At 41.1% G+C, this 16,559-nt stretch overlaps 1 protein-coding gene across 1 annotated transcript; it reads left to right on the forward strand.

The window, feature by feature from the left end:
* The first annotated feature begins 1,711 nt into the window (after positions 1 to 1,711).
* Positions 1,712 to 2,677, forward strand: LOC103559856 (olfactory receptor 11A1-like). Its single transcript, XM_008533664.2, has one exon. The coding sequence runs from the start codon at positions 1,712 to 1,714 to the stop codon at positions 2,675 to 2,677; it is 966 nt and encodes a 321-aa protein (XP_008531886.1).
* Positions 2,678 to 16,559: the final 13,882 nt, after the last annotated feature.

The raw sequence follows: 16,559 nt of genomic DNA on the forward strand, positions 1-16,559 counted from the left end.
AAAGATGAACACATACACATATATGTGTAAATAATAGCACGCAGTGAATCAGTGTGTGTGGTGGAAAGATCATGAATGTTGGAGTCACACAGAACTGTGTTTGAATCAGCTCATGTTCATCTGATGACTTCAGGCAAATTTTCGTTAGTAGTATTATTTACCACAATTTATTGAGCATTTTCTACATGGCAGGCACTTTGTGTTCATAATCTCATCTAATCCTTACATAACTCTATAGATAGATACGAGTGTCATCTTAAATTATCTTTAAGTTAAATTAAGTGGTGCTAGGCAGTGGTTAGGAAGTAATGAGAGATGTACAGTTTTCCTCCCATGCATTTATATTGCTTTATCTTATTTAAGTATAGTGATTACTAATGTTGGTTAATGCTTCTGTGTGGCTCTTTTTACAAATAATTTTATTTTGTAAAGAAAAATCTTTAATGTTTATTTAGTGCTTACTATCTGTCAGACACTGTTTTAATTACTTTACATGCATTTACTCTTCAAAACAACACTGAAGTGCTACTATTATCCTCACTTTCCAGATGAGAAAACTGAGGCCCAGAAAGATTAAGTAACTTGCCTAAGGTCACACAGCCACTAACTGGAGAGGCTGGGAGTTGATTGTGGGCAGTCTCGCACTGGAGTGCATGTGTTTAATCATTATACTACACTACCTCACAAAATAGACCAACAAAAAAATTGAATGAAAAAACAGGCTAGTTTCTCTTCCACTGCCCATGATATATATGGAAAGCCTGGTTATTTGGATTTTGTGATCTAACCCATGGCCACTACCTCCTTAATGTCAGCATATCTGAATTACAGGCAAAGTCTTATGGAGAAAATATTTCACTTTGAGAAGACTACTCTGGGGAAACCAAATTTAAAAAATAATGGCAAAGATGATAGCATGTGTAGCTATCTATATCTTACTGTGCAGATCCAGATGGATGTGTGTGTGTGTGTGTGTGTGCTCAGATGTGTGTCTTGAGTCTAACCAGCAGTTTCAGATGTCAGCTGCTGGGCTTTCTCCCCAGAAACCTAAAATCCAGCCTTTTATAGGGCAAGATTTAAAAATAAGAAATCATTATTCTGTTCTAGGATGTACCCTGATTTTCCGGAATCTACTCTCTCTCCGGCAACTACTGTTCTGCTATGTCATGGATGTCACTATCAAACAAGTATGGATGGCCCAGTAACATCAATGGAATGATTCTCTGCTTCAGTCCTGGCATTTTAGCTCCCATTTCATGCTCTGATAAAGAAGATCATAAATATGATTTATTATCTTGCCTGCCATTTCTTTGAATTGTCAACATTTCGTAAGGATTTTCCTTGGGGATTTCTTCTGTCCAAAATGGTGAAAAGGATGTCAAGCATGGGCTCTACATGTCTGCTTTGAATGTGAATTTGGTGGTCTTGACTTACTACCAGTACAGTTGTACTCTGGAATGTTCCTTCAGGGATGGGCATAGATTTTCACTGAGCCATTCATCTCCCATTTAGTCTTCTCATCCCTATTCCGCATCCTGACCAGAGGACAGGTTCAGCTGATTTCTATAAAAGAGTTTTTCTGAGGGAAAACTTAACTGGCTACAATGAGGACCAATCTCCAAGAAATGTCTGCATCAGTGCAGAGCTCTAACCACTGGTAGAATTGGACTATGCAGGAAATCTAAGTGGTAGCATAATCTGACATAACAGTATGGAGAAACTGACACGTTCCCAGGAACTTCTGACTTCTGTGGGGCCAAGAAATACCACTATGATGGTGACTGAGTTTATCATATTGGGATTTGGAGACCTCAAGGAATTGGGTCCCTTGCTCTTCCTGGTGTTTGGCATTGTCTACTTAGCCACCATTTCTGGAAATCTCCTCCTTGTGGTCCTGGTGAGCACTCAGCGGGGACTCCAGACACCAATGTACTTCTTTCTGGCAAACCTCTCATGCCTGGAGGTCTGTTATACATCCAACATTGTGCCCAGGATGTTAGTAGACTTGTTGAGAACGAACAGAGTGATCTCCACAGTAGGCTGTATTATTCAGCTCTACTTCTTCGGAGCCCTGGGCAGCACTGAATGTTATCTTCTGGCAGTGATGTCATGTGACCGGTACCTGGCTGTCTGCCGGCCCTTGCACTATCCAACACTAATGTATGGGACCATATGTGTGGGGCTAGCAATTGGCTCATGGGTTGGTGGCTTCACAGTGGCAGCTGCATTCCAGGTTGCTATGGTATCCAGTTTTACCTTCTGTGGTGGCAATGAGATTGACCACTTCTTCTGTGACTTGAAACCTCTGCAGAAGCTCTCCTGCTCAGATCCCCACCTGGTCAACCTGGTCTGCATGAGTTTAACAGTGCTGGTGACTCTAGTTCCGTTTGGATTAACCCTAGCCTCCTACTGGAGGATTCTTTCCACAGTCTTGCATATACCTTCCGTGACTGGTAGGCAGAAGGTATTCTCCACTTGTTCCTCTCATCTAGTGGTTGTGACCTTGTTTTATGGGACCTTGATCCTGGTCTATGCTGTGCCCTTGGCTGGTGAGGTATCAGTTCTCAACAAAACCTTCTCCTTGCTCTATACTATTGTCACTCCCATGTGTAACCCCCTTATCTACAGCCTCAAAAACAAAGACGTCAAGGAGGCCCTGAAGAAGCTGAGGATTTGATCGTACAATGATCTCCATTCGATCAACAAAACTGATGGCAGTCTGAAGGTCAAGGCACTGTCCTCATCCACAGGGAATTCTCAGCCTGATTGGGAAAATGTAGGATAGATTATAATCATTATAACCTGAAATATTGGTTAATTTCCAAATCAGCTAGCTGATTTGGGGGAAGAGTTAGTAGATTTGTCTTGGTCTCCTTGAAATGCTTTAGTTTTCCTTGAGCATATTTACACTGTGAGAGAGGAGGAGCACTTCCTAGTTGATGGAAGGAGAACTATTCTGGGATAGATAACAAATAATTGCTGCATATAATCTCTCAAAAAGCTCTGTGCTATACCCTTAAGAATGGAGGAACTCCCTAAATGAAGAAGCCATGTTTGTCTGCTCCAGCACTCAGGCTAGAGTTCTAGCTGTGAGACCGACTGTGTTAAATAACTAATAACAATACTCTACCTCTACTTGGCCAGGGATTTAAAAAGAAAAAGGTGGAATCTAGTAAAATATATGCAAACCCACCAAAAGACTGATTTTGGAGAAATGTGCATTGAGCACTTACAGCAATTTCTTAGACGTGTGGATTGCTTCAAGGCACTCTTTTCTATGTTGAGTTTTCTCTAGTGTTTAGAGCTACCCACTGTGTTTTCATTTCTTTCTTTCTGTTCTCTTCCCAGATCCTCCTTCTGCTGTATACCTGAGTTCACCTTGCTGGCCTCACTTGTGATTTTGTTTCTTATTTTTGTATCTCTTACCAGCTACCTAACATTATCAACCAGTATATTCAAGCTACATTTCAAGAGAAAGAAGAAGCAAAAAGATTCTAATTTGATAAGGGAGAAAATACATATATTCATTTATTCAATCAAAAATACTTATTGAGAGCCTAATATTATCCAGGCATTGTGCTAGGCGCTAGGAATAGAATAGTGAATAACGTTTAACCGCTTTTGACCTCAAAAACATTACAGTCTGGGGCCTTGGTGATCAATTGCTCAGAATTTATATTTTTACATTGTTTATAGACTATGTAGTTCTTGGAAGTGCTGCCTATAAAGAGCATCTCTGCACATAAAATCCCAATATTCTTATTTACTTTAATTTTGAGAGTAATTATATAATTAATATGAAACCACCTGATGTAAAGGCCTAATGGAGCTTTTAGTAGGACATATGAACAAACACAAATGCTCATAATGTCTCTTGCTTAGCTAAGTCCACCCAATTTTTTTCTTTAAGACCCAATTCAAGTCCTACCTTCTCTTGGAACTCTCCCTGACTGTCTTGCTTGTGTCATTTCTTCCCCTGAGAAGTAGTTTATTCTCTTCATTTGACAAGTAGCACTCACTTCTCTTCACATTTTAGGTATATGCCCTAGTTTTCCAGTGAGATTATAAATCCTTCAAGAACAGAGACATAAAGTCATTTCTAGCTGTACCCTCAAGTATCCAGCAAAGTGCACTGCACGCAGCAGACATTTGATACCCATCTTCACAGGATAAAATCCAAGTTCCTCAGCGTGGATTCAAGGTCTTCCATGGCCCTGCTCATGTCTCCTTCCCCATTCTCATCTCCTACCAGGCTCCATCTCACAATTTATCATATCACACCTGTGCATCCTTACTCATGCCCTTTGCCTGGAAAATCCTGCCCACATTTGTTTTTCACCTGATAATGCCCCTTCATCCTTTAATACTTGGATCCATCACCATCCTCACCAAGAAGCCTTACCTGACTGTTTTCTACCACCCAAAACATTGAGTGAAATGATACTCTCCTGTCTCTCCATGGGAGTCTTGTGGACCTAGGCTTAAGCAGTAATTGCATTATCTGGTGGTTTGCCACTGCATCTTCAGTTCCTAGAAGAATGCTTGGCATAGGAGACACTCAAAGAATACTTGATGAGTGCATAGCTGAATGGTTTATACCTTCCTCCCTTACTAGATTATTATTATTTCCTTGGCTTCAAGTACCACCTATATATTGATTATCCCTCCATAATTTAATACTGTGGTAAGTGCAGTGAAGGAAAAGCACAGGCTGCTAGGAAGGCATATAACAAGGATACCTAATTTGGATTGGGTTGGAAATATCAGAGAAGATTTCTCTGAAGATATGACATTTGATCAGATACCTGAAAGATAAATAGGAATAATCCAGGCAAAGATAGGTTGTAAAGTAGGGTAGGAGATGGGAGCATTTCCACAGAGGGACTACCTAGCAGCAGGGTCCTGCAGTGGTAAAGACCTTAGAGTATTTTGGGAACAGAGAAAAGGCTAGTGTGGTTACAATGTAGTGACCAAGGGAGAGAGCATCATAGATGAGGCTGGGAAGGTAAGCAGGAACCAAATAACGCAAGACCTCAGTGGATCTCATTGCAAGTGGGATTAGAGCTCTTTGAATGGTTTTTGGTAGAGCGACATGATTCATTTTCTGTTTTAAGATCTCCCTGGCTGTTATGTGGAGAATGACTTTTAATGGGACTAGAGGGCTGACAAACATTGAGAAATAAGTTAGGACACTACTACAATGCTACTTGTGAGAGATGATGGTAGTGTGGACTAGGAGAATAGTGGCAAAGATGGGGAGAAATGAATTTAACTCAACATATTCAGAGGTAGAAGTGATAGGGTTTAGTGATAGATTATAGAGGGAGGCATCAATAATAACTTTCAGGTTACTGGTTTGTGAATTGAATGTGTTTGTGCCACTCACTGGGATGGGAGAACCCTGCAATAGGGCCAGGTTTGGGAGAGAAGAGAACTGATGAGATCAATTTTGTATGAGAGTATTCTGATATAGCAATAGATGTTAAGCAGGTATTTATACTGGTCTGAAACTCATAAGAGATATCTGGTCTAGACATATGCATTTAGAAGCCATCAGCATGTAGATGGCATTTGAAACATGGAAATCAGTGAAATCATGTAGAGAAACAGTTTAGAGGGACAAGAGAGCCCAGATGGAGCCCTGAAATTTCACCATTTGGAGGTCATGTAGAGGAAGAATAGCTAGTAAGTAAGCCTGAGGAGGAGATAGAGAGGTGTGAGGAAAACCCTAAGGTGGAAGCTCATGCAAGTAGAGAGAAGAGAGTGTTTCAAGTCTATTAAACCATACTGAAGGCTGCTGAGAGGAGGAGTAAGTTGAGGACAGAGAAGAGTCCGTTGTATTTGATAACATGGAGGACATTGATGACTTCACTAAAAGAACTTTTGGTAGAGTGATGGATGCAGGAGCCATAGTGGAGTGAGATAAAGAAATGAGTAAAAGGTGAAGGAGAAAGGACACCAAATGTAGATAATTCTTTGGAGAAGCCTGGTTCTGCAAGGAAATAGATTTGGTGAGAGCTGTAACAGGAAGCTTAAGGGAAGATGTTTGTTTTAACAATGTGAAATAATAAAAAATGAATACTATTAGGAAGAAGAATTCATTAGAAAGGGAGATGTTGAAGATGCAGGAGACCAGAGAGATGTAGTGTTTTATGGTCCCTGCAAAAGCTGGAAGCTATAAGGTCCAGAGCACATGTGAGGAGACTGGTCTCTGATCTAAGGAGTGATGCTCGTACTGTGACAAATATGTACTGAATACCTACTATGGGCTTGGTTTTATTTCAAGTACTAGGAGTACAACAATGAATACAGAATGGTTCCTGTCCTCATGGAGTTCACAATTTGATGAGAGAAGCAGACATGTAAACAATTATAATCAGGCTGATTAATGCTATGATTAGTACAGGGCCTTACGTCAATGTTTGGGAAAGTCATTATTATGGGTCAAATTTTGTCCCCTGAAGGAAGATAAGTTGGAGTTCTAATACCCAGCACTTCAGAATATGACCTTATTTGGAGATAGGGTCTTTACAAAGGTAATTAAGTTGGAATGAGGTCATTAAGGTGATCCCTAATTCAATATCATTTGTGTCTTTATAAAAAAAGGAAATTCAGACACCAAGACACACACACAGGGAGAACGCCATGTGAAGATGAAGGCAGAGATTGCAATGATGTGTCTGTAAACCAAGAAACACCAAAGGTTGCCAGCAAACGACCAGAAGCTAGGAGAGAGGCATGTACAGATTATTCCTCATTGCCCTCAAAAGGAATCAATGCTGCCTTGAGTTTGGACTACTTGCCTCCAGAACCATGAGAAAATAAATGTCTGTTTAGGCCACTCAGTTTGTGGTACTTTGTTGTGGCACCCAAACCAGTCTGAGGGAGGGAGGTTGATCAGGTTAAGGGAAGACTTCACAGCAGAGGTGTTATCTGAGCTGAATCAAGATAAATAAATAGCATTGCATAGGTGGGGCCTGGGGAGGCCATTCCATGTAAAGTGATCATCATCTGCTATGGCTTGGAAGTGAAAGAGTGTGAGTATCCAAACTACTGCAAGTAATCCAGTGTGGCTGGATGTAAAGTGTGTGGGTGATGGTGGTGACAACTGAGACCTGAGAAGCTAGAGCCAGTTCATGAAGGGCCTTCTATTCCACGCCAAGGAATTTGGACTTTATCCTAAAGCCAAGTGGGTGGCCTTTCAATGTTCATTCTCCTCCCCACTATTCACTTGCCTAACTCCATTTTTCCAGGAAGCTGTCTCTTACATCTATTGTGGAACTCCTTTGCAGAAATGTGGAAAAAAACTTGCTTCTTGATCTCCTCAAATATGCAGCAAATTCCTTGAGGGAAGGGGCTATGTCCTGTTTATTGAGATATGCCCAGTGCCTGGCAAGTGCTTGACGTATAGCAGTCTCTCAATAAATGGCTGTCTGGTGTGTTCCTAAGGACAGCATTGGGACTTCTTGGCTCTCTCTGGAGTGATACTCCAGGACGATCCGTATTTTGCTTTTGTTCTTCTTTCCTCTTCCTTCCTCTCACTGATGACCCAGAACCCTCCACACTTGGCTCTCATTTCACTTCTCCACTTGATTTCCTCTTTGGACAAATGACCCTTGGAGCATTCAGTGTGCTTTCTCCCACACAAAATCAGCAGTTCCCACATGAGGCAGCCTCCCATTCAAGCAGGTTCCTATTGTCCCCAAGGGAGCCTGGTTCACACAGTGCAAAGCCCTGCAGTCCAACCTTGTCACTTTGCTTCTGCCCCTGGTTCTGCCAGGACTAGTGCTTAACTTAGCCTAAGCGGGTCATTAGGTCAGTTTCAAGTAAGTAGCTCTGGCCAGAATGGACCAAAGAACAGGTGGCAGCTTTGGCAAGAGAATGCAGTTGAGACTACAGGCTAGAGCAATGGGACTGCTGGGCTCAGCAGGTGGGCAGGGTCGGATAATCCGAGCAACCTCCAACTGAGCCAAATTTGACCCATGGGATCCTCATTGAAAAAGGCAAAATAGGGCACCGGAACAGGGAACTGGGAAGAATGACAGTCAAGGAAACATGCTGAGAAGAAACCATGTGTTTGCATTAGATTGAATTCATTAAAAAAAGTACATCCCTTCACACTCACCCGTTTCTACAGGCATAAACACCCCCCCAACTTGAGCGAGTGCACACAAACATACACACACACATGCACACACATGCACACACCACAGACACAAAATGCTGACACGCAGATCCATACTCACACTGGCAGAAGCTAGTGTGACATGCTTTGGTTGGCAGATACTGCAACACCTGATCTGTTTGCAATTGGCAGGAGAGGAAGTACCCTTTACAAGCGCATGTTCCAAATAATAGAAGCATACCTTGAAGTAACAAAATCTTTTTCACTGTAATTGTTTCAAACAGGTAGCTTTCTATCTTCTTATACCAAGTAAGCCTAACACAATTTAACTTTTTCTGGATGATTCTAAGCCACTTTTTATGGGCACTCATTATTGGGGGCTTGGCCGAGACATAGGGTGTTGTTAGGAGCTATCTTGAGATATATTGGACTCTTTATCCCTCCACCAAATGGCCCCAGTGTAAATATCTTATTTATACAGACACTCATATTTCCCATATATGTGCACAAATATATATGGGTATGAATATATACACACCATCTTTCATATAAATGTCTCTACAAGATGCACACATAAATCATACTGTGTAGGTACATGCACAGTTCAGTTACTTATAAGAAATCTGTGCACTCTTTGCAGCTAGTTTTGTAAGTGGCTCCCTTTCCTATAGCCAATAGCCTGCTTCTTTCGTCATTTTTTTCCCCTTCCTTTGCACACTAATTGTTGGGATTAAGGAGTTAGCACCTCATTCATTGCAGAGTTGGTGGTTTTAATTGGTCGCACCTGACTTAGTTAAAGAAGGCATTTTAACTACAAAGAACTTCACTGGGAGATGGGCTCAGTGGGAGTTATTAAAAGTAAGTGCATAACAGCTCCTTGGGAGGCCATTATTTTGCGCTTCTCCCCTCCCCCCTAGAGGGCATGTTTATTATTGGTAACAAGGTGAGAGGAAATTCCCTGACTTCATTAGAAATCCGGGAAAACAACTTTTCCTTGCCAATACCTTCCTTTCTTTCTGGAACGCATTTCTACTGGAAGGTGGTATGACAAAATGGCCTGCCCTAAGCATCCTTTTTGTCTAAAGGGAAGCTCTACTAAGCTCCCTGGGGCTTCAGGGCTCATCCCTGGAGAACATCTCCCCCTACCCGCCCCTCCTCACACACATACACATGCAGCAAAACAGCCACCTCATTAACTCAAAGTTGTAAATAACTTGGACAACTCTTAGACTGGTGATATTCACATGTGTGCCGCCTCAAGGAGGGGAGAGAAAACGTTTCATGAAGGTTTCACTAGCATCTGTTTTATTTACAAATAAACAATGTGCTCATCACAAACGCTTATCTGCTTATTGAAGCCAGGCTAGTAGAACATACAGTGACATGCCTTGGTTGGCAGATACCTTAACACCTGATCTGTTTGGTATTGACTAGGAAGGAAATGATTGCAAGTCTGTGTCCTAAATAATAGAAATGTCCTTGCAGAGGCCAAGTCCTTTATATTGTAATTGTTTCAAACGGATAGGTCTCTATCTTTTCATGCCAAGGGAACCTGACACAATTTGCCCATTTCAGGTTGATTCCAGGCTGTCTTCATGAACACTAATCATTGAGTCAGGCTGGGATGTAAGGAGTGTCCTTAGGAGTTATCTTGAGGTGTATCAGACTGTTTACTTGTCCAATAAATGGCTCCAGGCTGTCTATTTTTTTAGAAGTATTCTGTCTTCTTTCTAAAGTATTTGCTTGCTGATAACATTGTTTTTGCCTCCAGTAGCCCTTTGACATTTTCTATTCTACCGTAGGCTCAGAAACCAAGCTGAGTTACAATTGTGGGTAAAGTAAGATTGAGAGTGTTAGCAGTTTTTTTTTATAAGTACTCTGCATGAGTTTCGGTGTATACATTTTGCATCATCTCTTTTGGCTGCTCTAAGTTTTAAAAGGTTAATTCTTAGTTTTTAGCTCTGAGAGTGCCAAACAATTATGGTTTCCTGGAAGGGAACTTCAGATAAGTGATATATCATTATTGTAGTTAGGGTTAATATATGTAAAGTAAACCTCATTATTTTGAATTTTGCTAGTTTATAATATGGGACAACCTTGTTTATAAACTAGGCTTGGGAGTTTACTATTTCACCAGCTACAAAAATAAAGGATATGTTCGGTAAATTAACACCTTAAATAGAATCACAAGGATAATGCAAGTTCTATTTGCATGTGAAACTTGACTATACTTATCTATTTATTAATATGGATCCCATTAAGCCATCTACTTGGTAATACAATTCACTATAATATTTGGAATTAACAATAACAAACAATAATACCTCAATTAATCAATCCAGTGAGAAGAAAGTTTGTTTGACTAAAGACAGCTTGCTCCATAGAGACACAAAGAGAGCTCTCGGTCCTTAGCTCATGGCAGTGGCCGCTGAAGAAAAGTGAGAACCAACGCCATTTCAGTGGGGAAGTTGAAGTTCTGGAGTGTCTTTAGCTCAAGAATAACTGGTGTAAGGTAATGTCCCAAGGAAAGAGAAATATATCCTACAAGCCTGACAGAATCACAGCCTCCCCTGGGAGCACGGCTGGAATGGAATATGTTTTGGATGCTACCCGGTGAAGGACATTTCTGAACAAGAAGAGTCAATATTAGTAGAGGTGTTACTTTATAGCTTTGAAAGACATTGTAACTTTTCACGAAGTCAGACTTGTATTCCCACCAATTAATGGCAGATAACTCAATATGTGCCAGGTATTATGCTAAGAGTTTTACACGTATTATTTCATTTAGCCTTGTGAACTTTGCAGGTGGATATTATTTCCATCATGTAAATAAGGAAACTGCAGTTCTGTGAATGATTCACTTGACCATTGTTAGTCAATGATCAAATTGGGCTTCAAACCCAATTCTAACACCACAGCTTGCTCTCTTAATCACTACCATATACTGTAGTTCCTCAAGGGATAGGATAAGACAAATATTTTAAGGTGTTATAACAGGTACATGTCAGTAACTAAGCTGAGACTCATGGCGAGGGACCCTCCCAAACCCTACTTACTTACCTCCAAGCCCATGGGGCAATGACCTACAGCTAGTCCTGGCCAGCATAGTGGTTACAAAATATACGAAAGAGAAAGGACAACATAAGTGTCTTAATTTCTAAAATAATCATTCTTGAGGCTACATCTACATAACCCAAAGGGAAGTTGTTACTCAATGTTTGGAACCATGACCAAGGCCAAACTGGCAACGTGTTTTAACTTTCAGGAACAAAATTGTTAACATCAGCCAATCAGTCTTTCACTAGCTAGCATCGGTGGTGAAATGCATGCTATTTTTATATCACTGAAAAAATGAGTGGCTATTATTTAGAGCAAAGGATCAATATCAAATATTGTGTGAAATGAATTTGCAAATGAGATACTTTATGTGGTAAGAGATACTTATGAGGGGATGAATAATATCAAGAGAAAAAATTGGGACTACCACAAAAAGTTTAGAAAAGGTGTCCATGATGATGCACGAATCGGTCATCTAGTCATCCACAGGACTGATAGAAATATTGGACAGGTCAGAAATTTGCTTCATTAAATGTCTTAGTGCCTTGTAACTGTAAAAATTATGGCTGAAGAATCCAGTTTGGATGAAGAAGCTAACTTGCTCTGGAAGAAACCCTAAACACAAGCAAAGTTTCTGAAAAGACGTCAAAGCATTTTGAATGATGAATGAAAATAAGAAAGACTTGGCACTTGTTTTGAGAAGGGAAGCTCGACAAAACAAGGCATTATGAAGCAGAATAGTAACCAGAGTGGAAAACAGTTTTTCTAGTATGACCAAGAAACAAAAGTGCTAGAATCTTCAGAGGCAAACTAGTATGCCAGAGACCCCAAAATGGGTGCAGAATTAGACTACAGATGAGGATAATGAACTTGTGCTATTCTGCTAATAATGATGATATTGTCCATGTAGAATTCACATCTTAAAGGCAGTCAGTCAGGCTAAAAGGCTGAACATTCTAAAGCGCTGGAGAAATTATTTGATTGGCCTCTTCACCACACCAGTGCTATGGTTGACGAATCACTTTTGCAATTTTAGTTGTGCCTGAGGGTATTCAAAATTTCCTGTGGGTTCAGCTTTGTCCTTGGCTCTTGGAGCAATCCTTGTCTTGTGCAGAGGAAATATTAGAAATTCAGGCTTAATCTGATCTTGTCATCCCATAAGTTTACTCAGTGTCCTGCTTAATTTCCTATAACTCTTTTCTAGAATCCAAACCTCTTATTTGGTTCTCCAACTGATAATCCATTTCCCCAGAGAGTAGAGTTCTGACTTGCCTGTCTTCAGGCCTTTCTAATCCTTACTTTAATACTGTGCTTTTATTTACTCTTGGGACTCCTGGATTCCTTCTGCCTATTTCTTGCCTTGACCTCTTCTATTGCCACTGCCAAGTCTCCCTGACACTTTGGCCACCTGCTTGAGCTGGCTCCATAATATTTAAGCCCTTTTTAGAGCTCACGTAAGCCCTATTGGTCTGTCTTATCTTTAGATCCTGGCCATCTCTGATTTGGCCAAAAGGCCTGGACAACATTTAATGATTTCTAACTGTAAGTATAATAGTTAAAGAATCCAAGTTACTTGAATGGTATCACTCAACTTAATCTCCAAAGTTATTAATCAGACCAAGTTCTAAAAGACTTTTGACTATTTGTAGAATGCAAATCCATCTTCAAAAGATGGGGAAATCCAAAAGAATGTCTAAGGATCTAAAGAAAATACTCAAAAAGAAGTTCCGGGGCCAGCCTGGTGGCACGGTGGTTAAGTTCGCACGTTCTACTTCTCAGTGGCCCAGGGTTCACCTGTTCAGATCCCAGGTGTGGACATGGCACCGCTTGGCAAGCCATGCTGTAGTAGGCATCCTACGTATAAAGTAGAGGAAGATGGGCATGGATGTTAGCTCAGGGCCACTCTTCCTCAGCAAAAAGTGGAGGATTGGCAGTAGTTAGCTCAGGGCTAATCTTCCTCCAAAAAAAAAAAAAAAAAGAAAAGAAAAAAGGAGTTCCATTGATTTTGTTTTTAGTATCAATGGAATAAGTATAGTTTCCCAGTGGGCTCTTGTGAAGGGAATAACTTTCATTTGGATATATAAATTCTGACGGGGTTTTTCACATAATCCCTCCTATTGCTTTAGTAGCACTATGAAACACAGTTTGATATCAGCTTTGTTAAACGCCAATCTTGACAAGCTAGAAGAGTAGTGAGACCAGATACCACATGACCACACTTTATGTCTTCACTCATATTTATGCCAGCAATGATATTACACTACAGATGAAGTCGAGCATAGAAGGTAAACTTGAGGAGCCTGTAGAGCTTGAGAAGAGAAAGAAAAAAAGAGAAAAGGTTAGAGTTTAGAAATCTTGGAGCCCCCTGCCAGAATGCCCTGATTGTAGTTTGCCTCTAATTCTTGGTTTGTACTGCAATTAACCTTTGAATTCCACTCTGAATCCCAATTCGCTTGGCTGAGTTCCTGATACCTGTCTAACTCTTGGCGGTCCTCTTATCCTAAAGTCCTGAAATCTGTCTCTAGGTCCTCTCTCTGGAGTTCTACTCTCGGATATGCTGCTCTGGAACACATTTATAACCTTTCACAATTAGTGCCACTGCCCTGAGAGCCACGCAGCCTTCCCACTTCCTCGCCTGGCTCCTTTGTATAGAAATGCTAATATGGACAGGTTCCTCATGTTGAGACAGGTACTGTTGGCAGCCTTCCTTTAGGCCATTCTTGAAGCTCATTTTGCCTCTTTTGGCCCCTGACTTGCCCATTCCAGGTTTCCTGTCCCTCTTTCCTGAGTGGCCACTGAGGTACCAACAAGCCATCTGGCCAAAACAGTGCGGGGTAAGGTATAAATTCAAGCTGGAGCTCTTCTAATCTAGCATGACAGTTTGTACTGATCAGGTTAATGGGGATAATTTCTCTTTGGCTTGTACAGAGACATGAAAATTTAATCTGATTTGCTATTAATTACTCTTTCCAATCATTAACATAATGTTTCACTAAATAGAGAAAATCTATTCACATTGCCGTGGCAATGTATCAACCAAGGTAAAATAATGAAAATGTGTTGCCTTTTGTGTTCAGCAGTGAAACTGTACTGCCACTGTGACCAGGGCATGCACTGTGACATGCTTCTCGCCAGTAGGGATTGGCTGTCTTGAGCCATACACCTGCCTCAAGTTCCCCCAGGGGGATTACACACATTTGTGAGATGACTGGCAGTGATTATGGAGGTACACTATGGTTTGGGGAGCAGAGTGAAACTAATTGGCCCACAAGAAGATTAAATAACTACATCTTGAGGGAGAGTAACATAATGCTTTATCAAATAAATGAAGTGACTTTAGATGGCTCTTTTTCATTCTTTTATTAATGAATATTTGTTGAACAGTTATTCTGTGTTAAGTGCTGTGCTGAGTACTGGGGATGTAGTGTTCAAACTAAGCAGACACATATCCAGCCTTTGTGAAGTTTATAGCCCAGGTAGAGGATATATATCTATATATCTATATCTATCGATATCTACATATATCACTCAGATTATTCGATTGCAGTGGTGAGAAATTTATAATGAAAAAGTAAAAAAGTCAGGGTACTCTAAAAGCATATCATAAAGAGAGCATATCCAAAGAATGAGCCAGGCGAAAAGTGGAGTGAGGGAGGGGAGAAAGAACAGCATGTGTGAAAGTTCTAAGGATGCAAGCAGGTTTGAGGAACTTAAAGAAAATCCAGGGAAGAAAGGAGTTCAGAGAGTAAGAAAGCAGCAAAGGATGAGACTGGAGATTGAGGAAAGCGTTATATCTTTGCGGACCATAAATAGGCTCTAGATGTGCTACATATCCTTGGATGTTGTGGCAGGCTAATGTTGGTCACTTCCACGAGGCAGTTGGACTTCATCCTAAGGGCAATGGAAGTTGTTCAAGGTTTCTAAGTTTAGTTCATCTTAGACTAGCAGATGTTTTAAAGATTTCCCAATGGCCAACATACTAAACAAACCCCCCAACCTATCTCAGAAACCTGGACTCAGGAAAAAAAAAGACACGTATGGGTGGAGCAGATGAAGCATTTCCGCTCTGCATCTGCACAGAAGGCTAGGCAGAAACCCCTGAGAGACTGCAGAGTAATTACACTTCTACTCTGGATCCATGTCTTAACCACAACGAGTGTGTTCTGCAGGCTCTATTTCCTAATTGAGGGTAATTACAAGAAGTTAAAACTAGATTAGAGACAATTAGACCCTATACAAGAGGGAGCTCTGTGGGTGGTCGGGAAGGGAGTAGGGAGAACCAGCTGGGAAAGTGTTTCCCAAGCTGCTTGGCATTCTTTGACTTGTATTGCAGGTGAAGATTTTTGGGGGGCCTATCTGTGCTCCTAGTGGTGCCCACCCGGAGGGTGAGCAGGTGAAATAAAGTAAAAAACCCCGACATTACTGACAACCCATCAAGATTACCTTTTCCTCAAGTCAAAGTGCTTCATAGTCCAGAAGCCAATAAATAGAAACAAAGAGGAAACAGAGGTGAGGGTCGCATTGAAATTTAATTGAAGACATCTTATTTTAGCAACTACTTTTTTTGTCCCACTCTGGATCTAGATACTGTGGGAGAGACATGGTGGGCATATGATCTTGCCTTTAAGGAGTTTCCAAGTCTATTTGAGAAGTTTGGTATAGCTGGGACACAAAGAAGGAGAAGGGGACTGGTAAGGGGTGAGCTCAAGAGGCAGCAAGAAGCCAGACTGAGGAGCTCTGACTCCATCCCAGGGGCGCTGGGGAACTGCTGAGAGTGATAAACAGGGAAAAGATAGGGTCAGTTTGGGATTTTTAGAAAGATATATCTGACCACTGTAGGGAGGGTGAATGAGGGGACATGACAAGGAGCAAGGTTGGGGAGGCTCAGTCAGAACTGCCTGTAGAAGGAACTGGGGTTGTCTATGACCATAAGGAGGAAGCTGGGGAGGAGAGGCGAGTGTAGGCAGAACAAAAATGACTTACTTCACTCTATTCATCTACCGAACATCCATTGCTTTGATTAGTCATTGATTCACTCAATCAACAAATAATTATTTTGCATCTGCTCTATGCAGAGAACTGTGCTAGGGGACATGAAGAGGAATAAGGATGATGTTATTCCAGTCTTCAAGGGGCTTGATTAACCAACTGTTCAAGTGAGTGAAACAGTCAATAGCTGCTCCAGGATTTTAGAGATGGTTCTGATCAGTGGAGAGGCAGACACTCTAAGCAACAACAGAAGGTGAGGTGAAGGTACAGGAAACCTGAGGAGAGGCACAGTGAAGGGCATGAGTAGGCAGAAATTAAGAGGGTGTAATAGGAAGTACTAGAAGATAAGTTTGGATGAGAAAGGAATCTTGACTATGTGTGTATGTGG

This window comes from Equus przewalskii, chromosome X, assembly GCF_037783145.1.
Source record: "Equus przewalskii isolate Varuska chromosome X, EquPr2, whole genome shotgun sequence".
Lineage (NCBI taxonomy): Eukaryota > Metazoa > Chordata > Mammalia > Perissodactyla > Equidae > Equus > Equus przewalskii.

What these genes read in the sequence shown, in the direction of transcription:
- LOC103559856 (XM_008533664.2), top strand. Translation starts at nt 1,712, where the DNA reads ATGGAGAAACTGACACGTTCCCAGGAACTTCTGACTTCTGTGGGGCCA.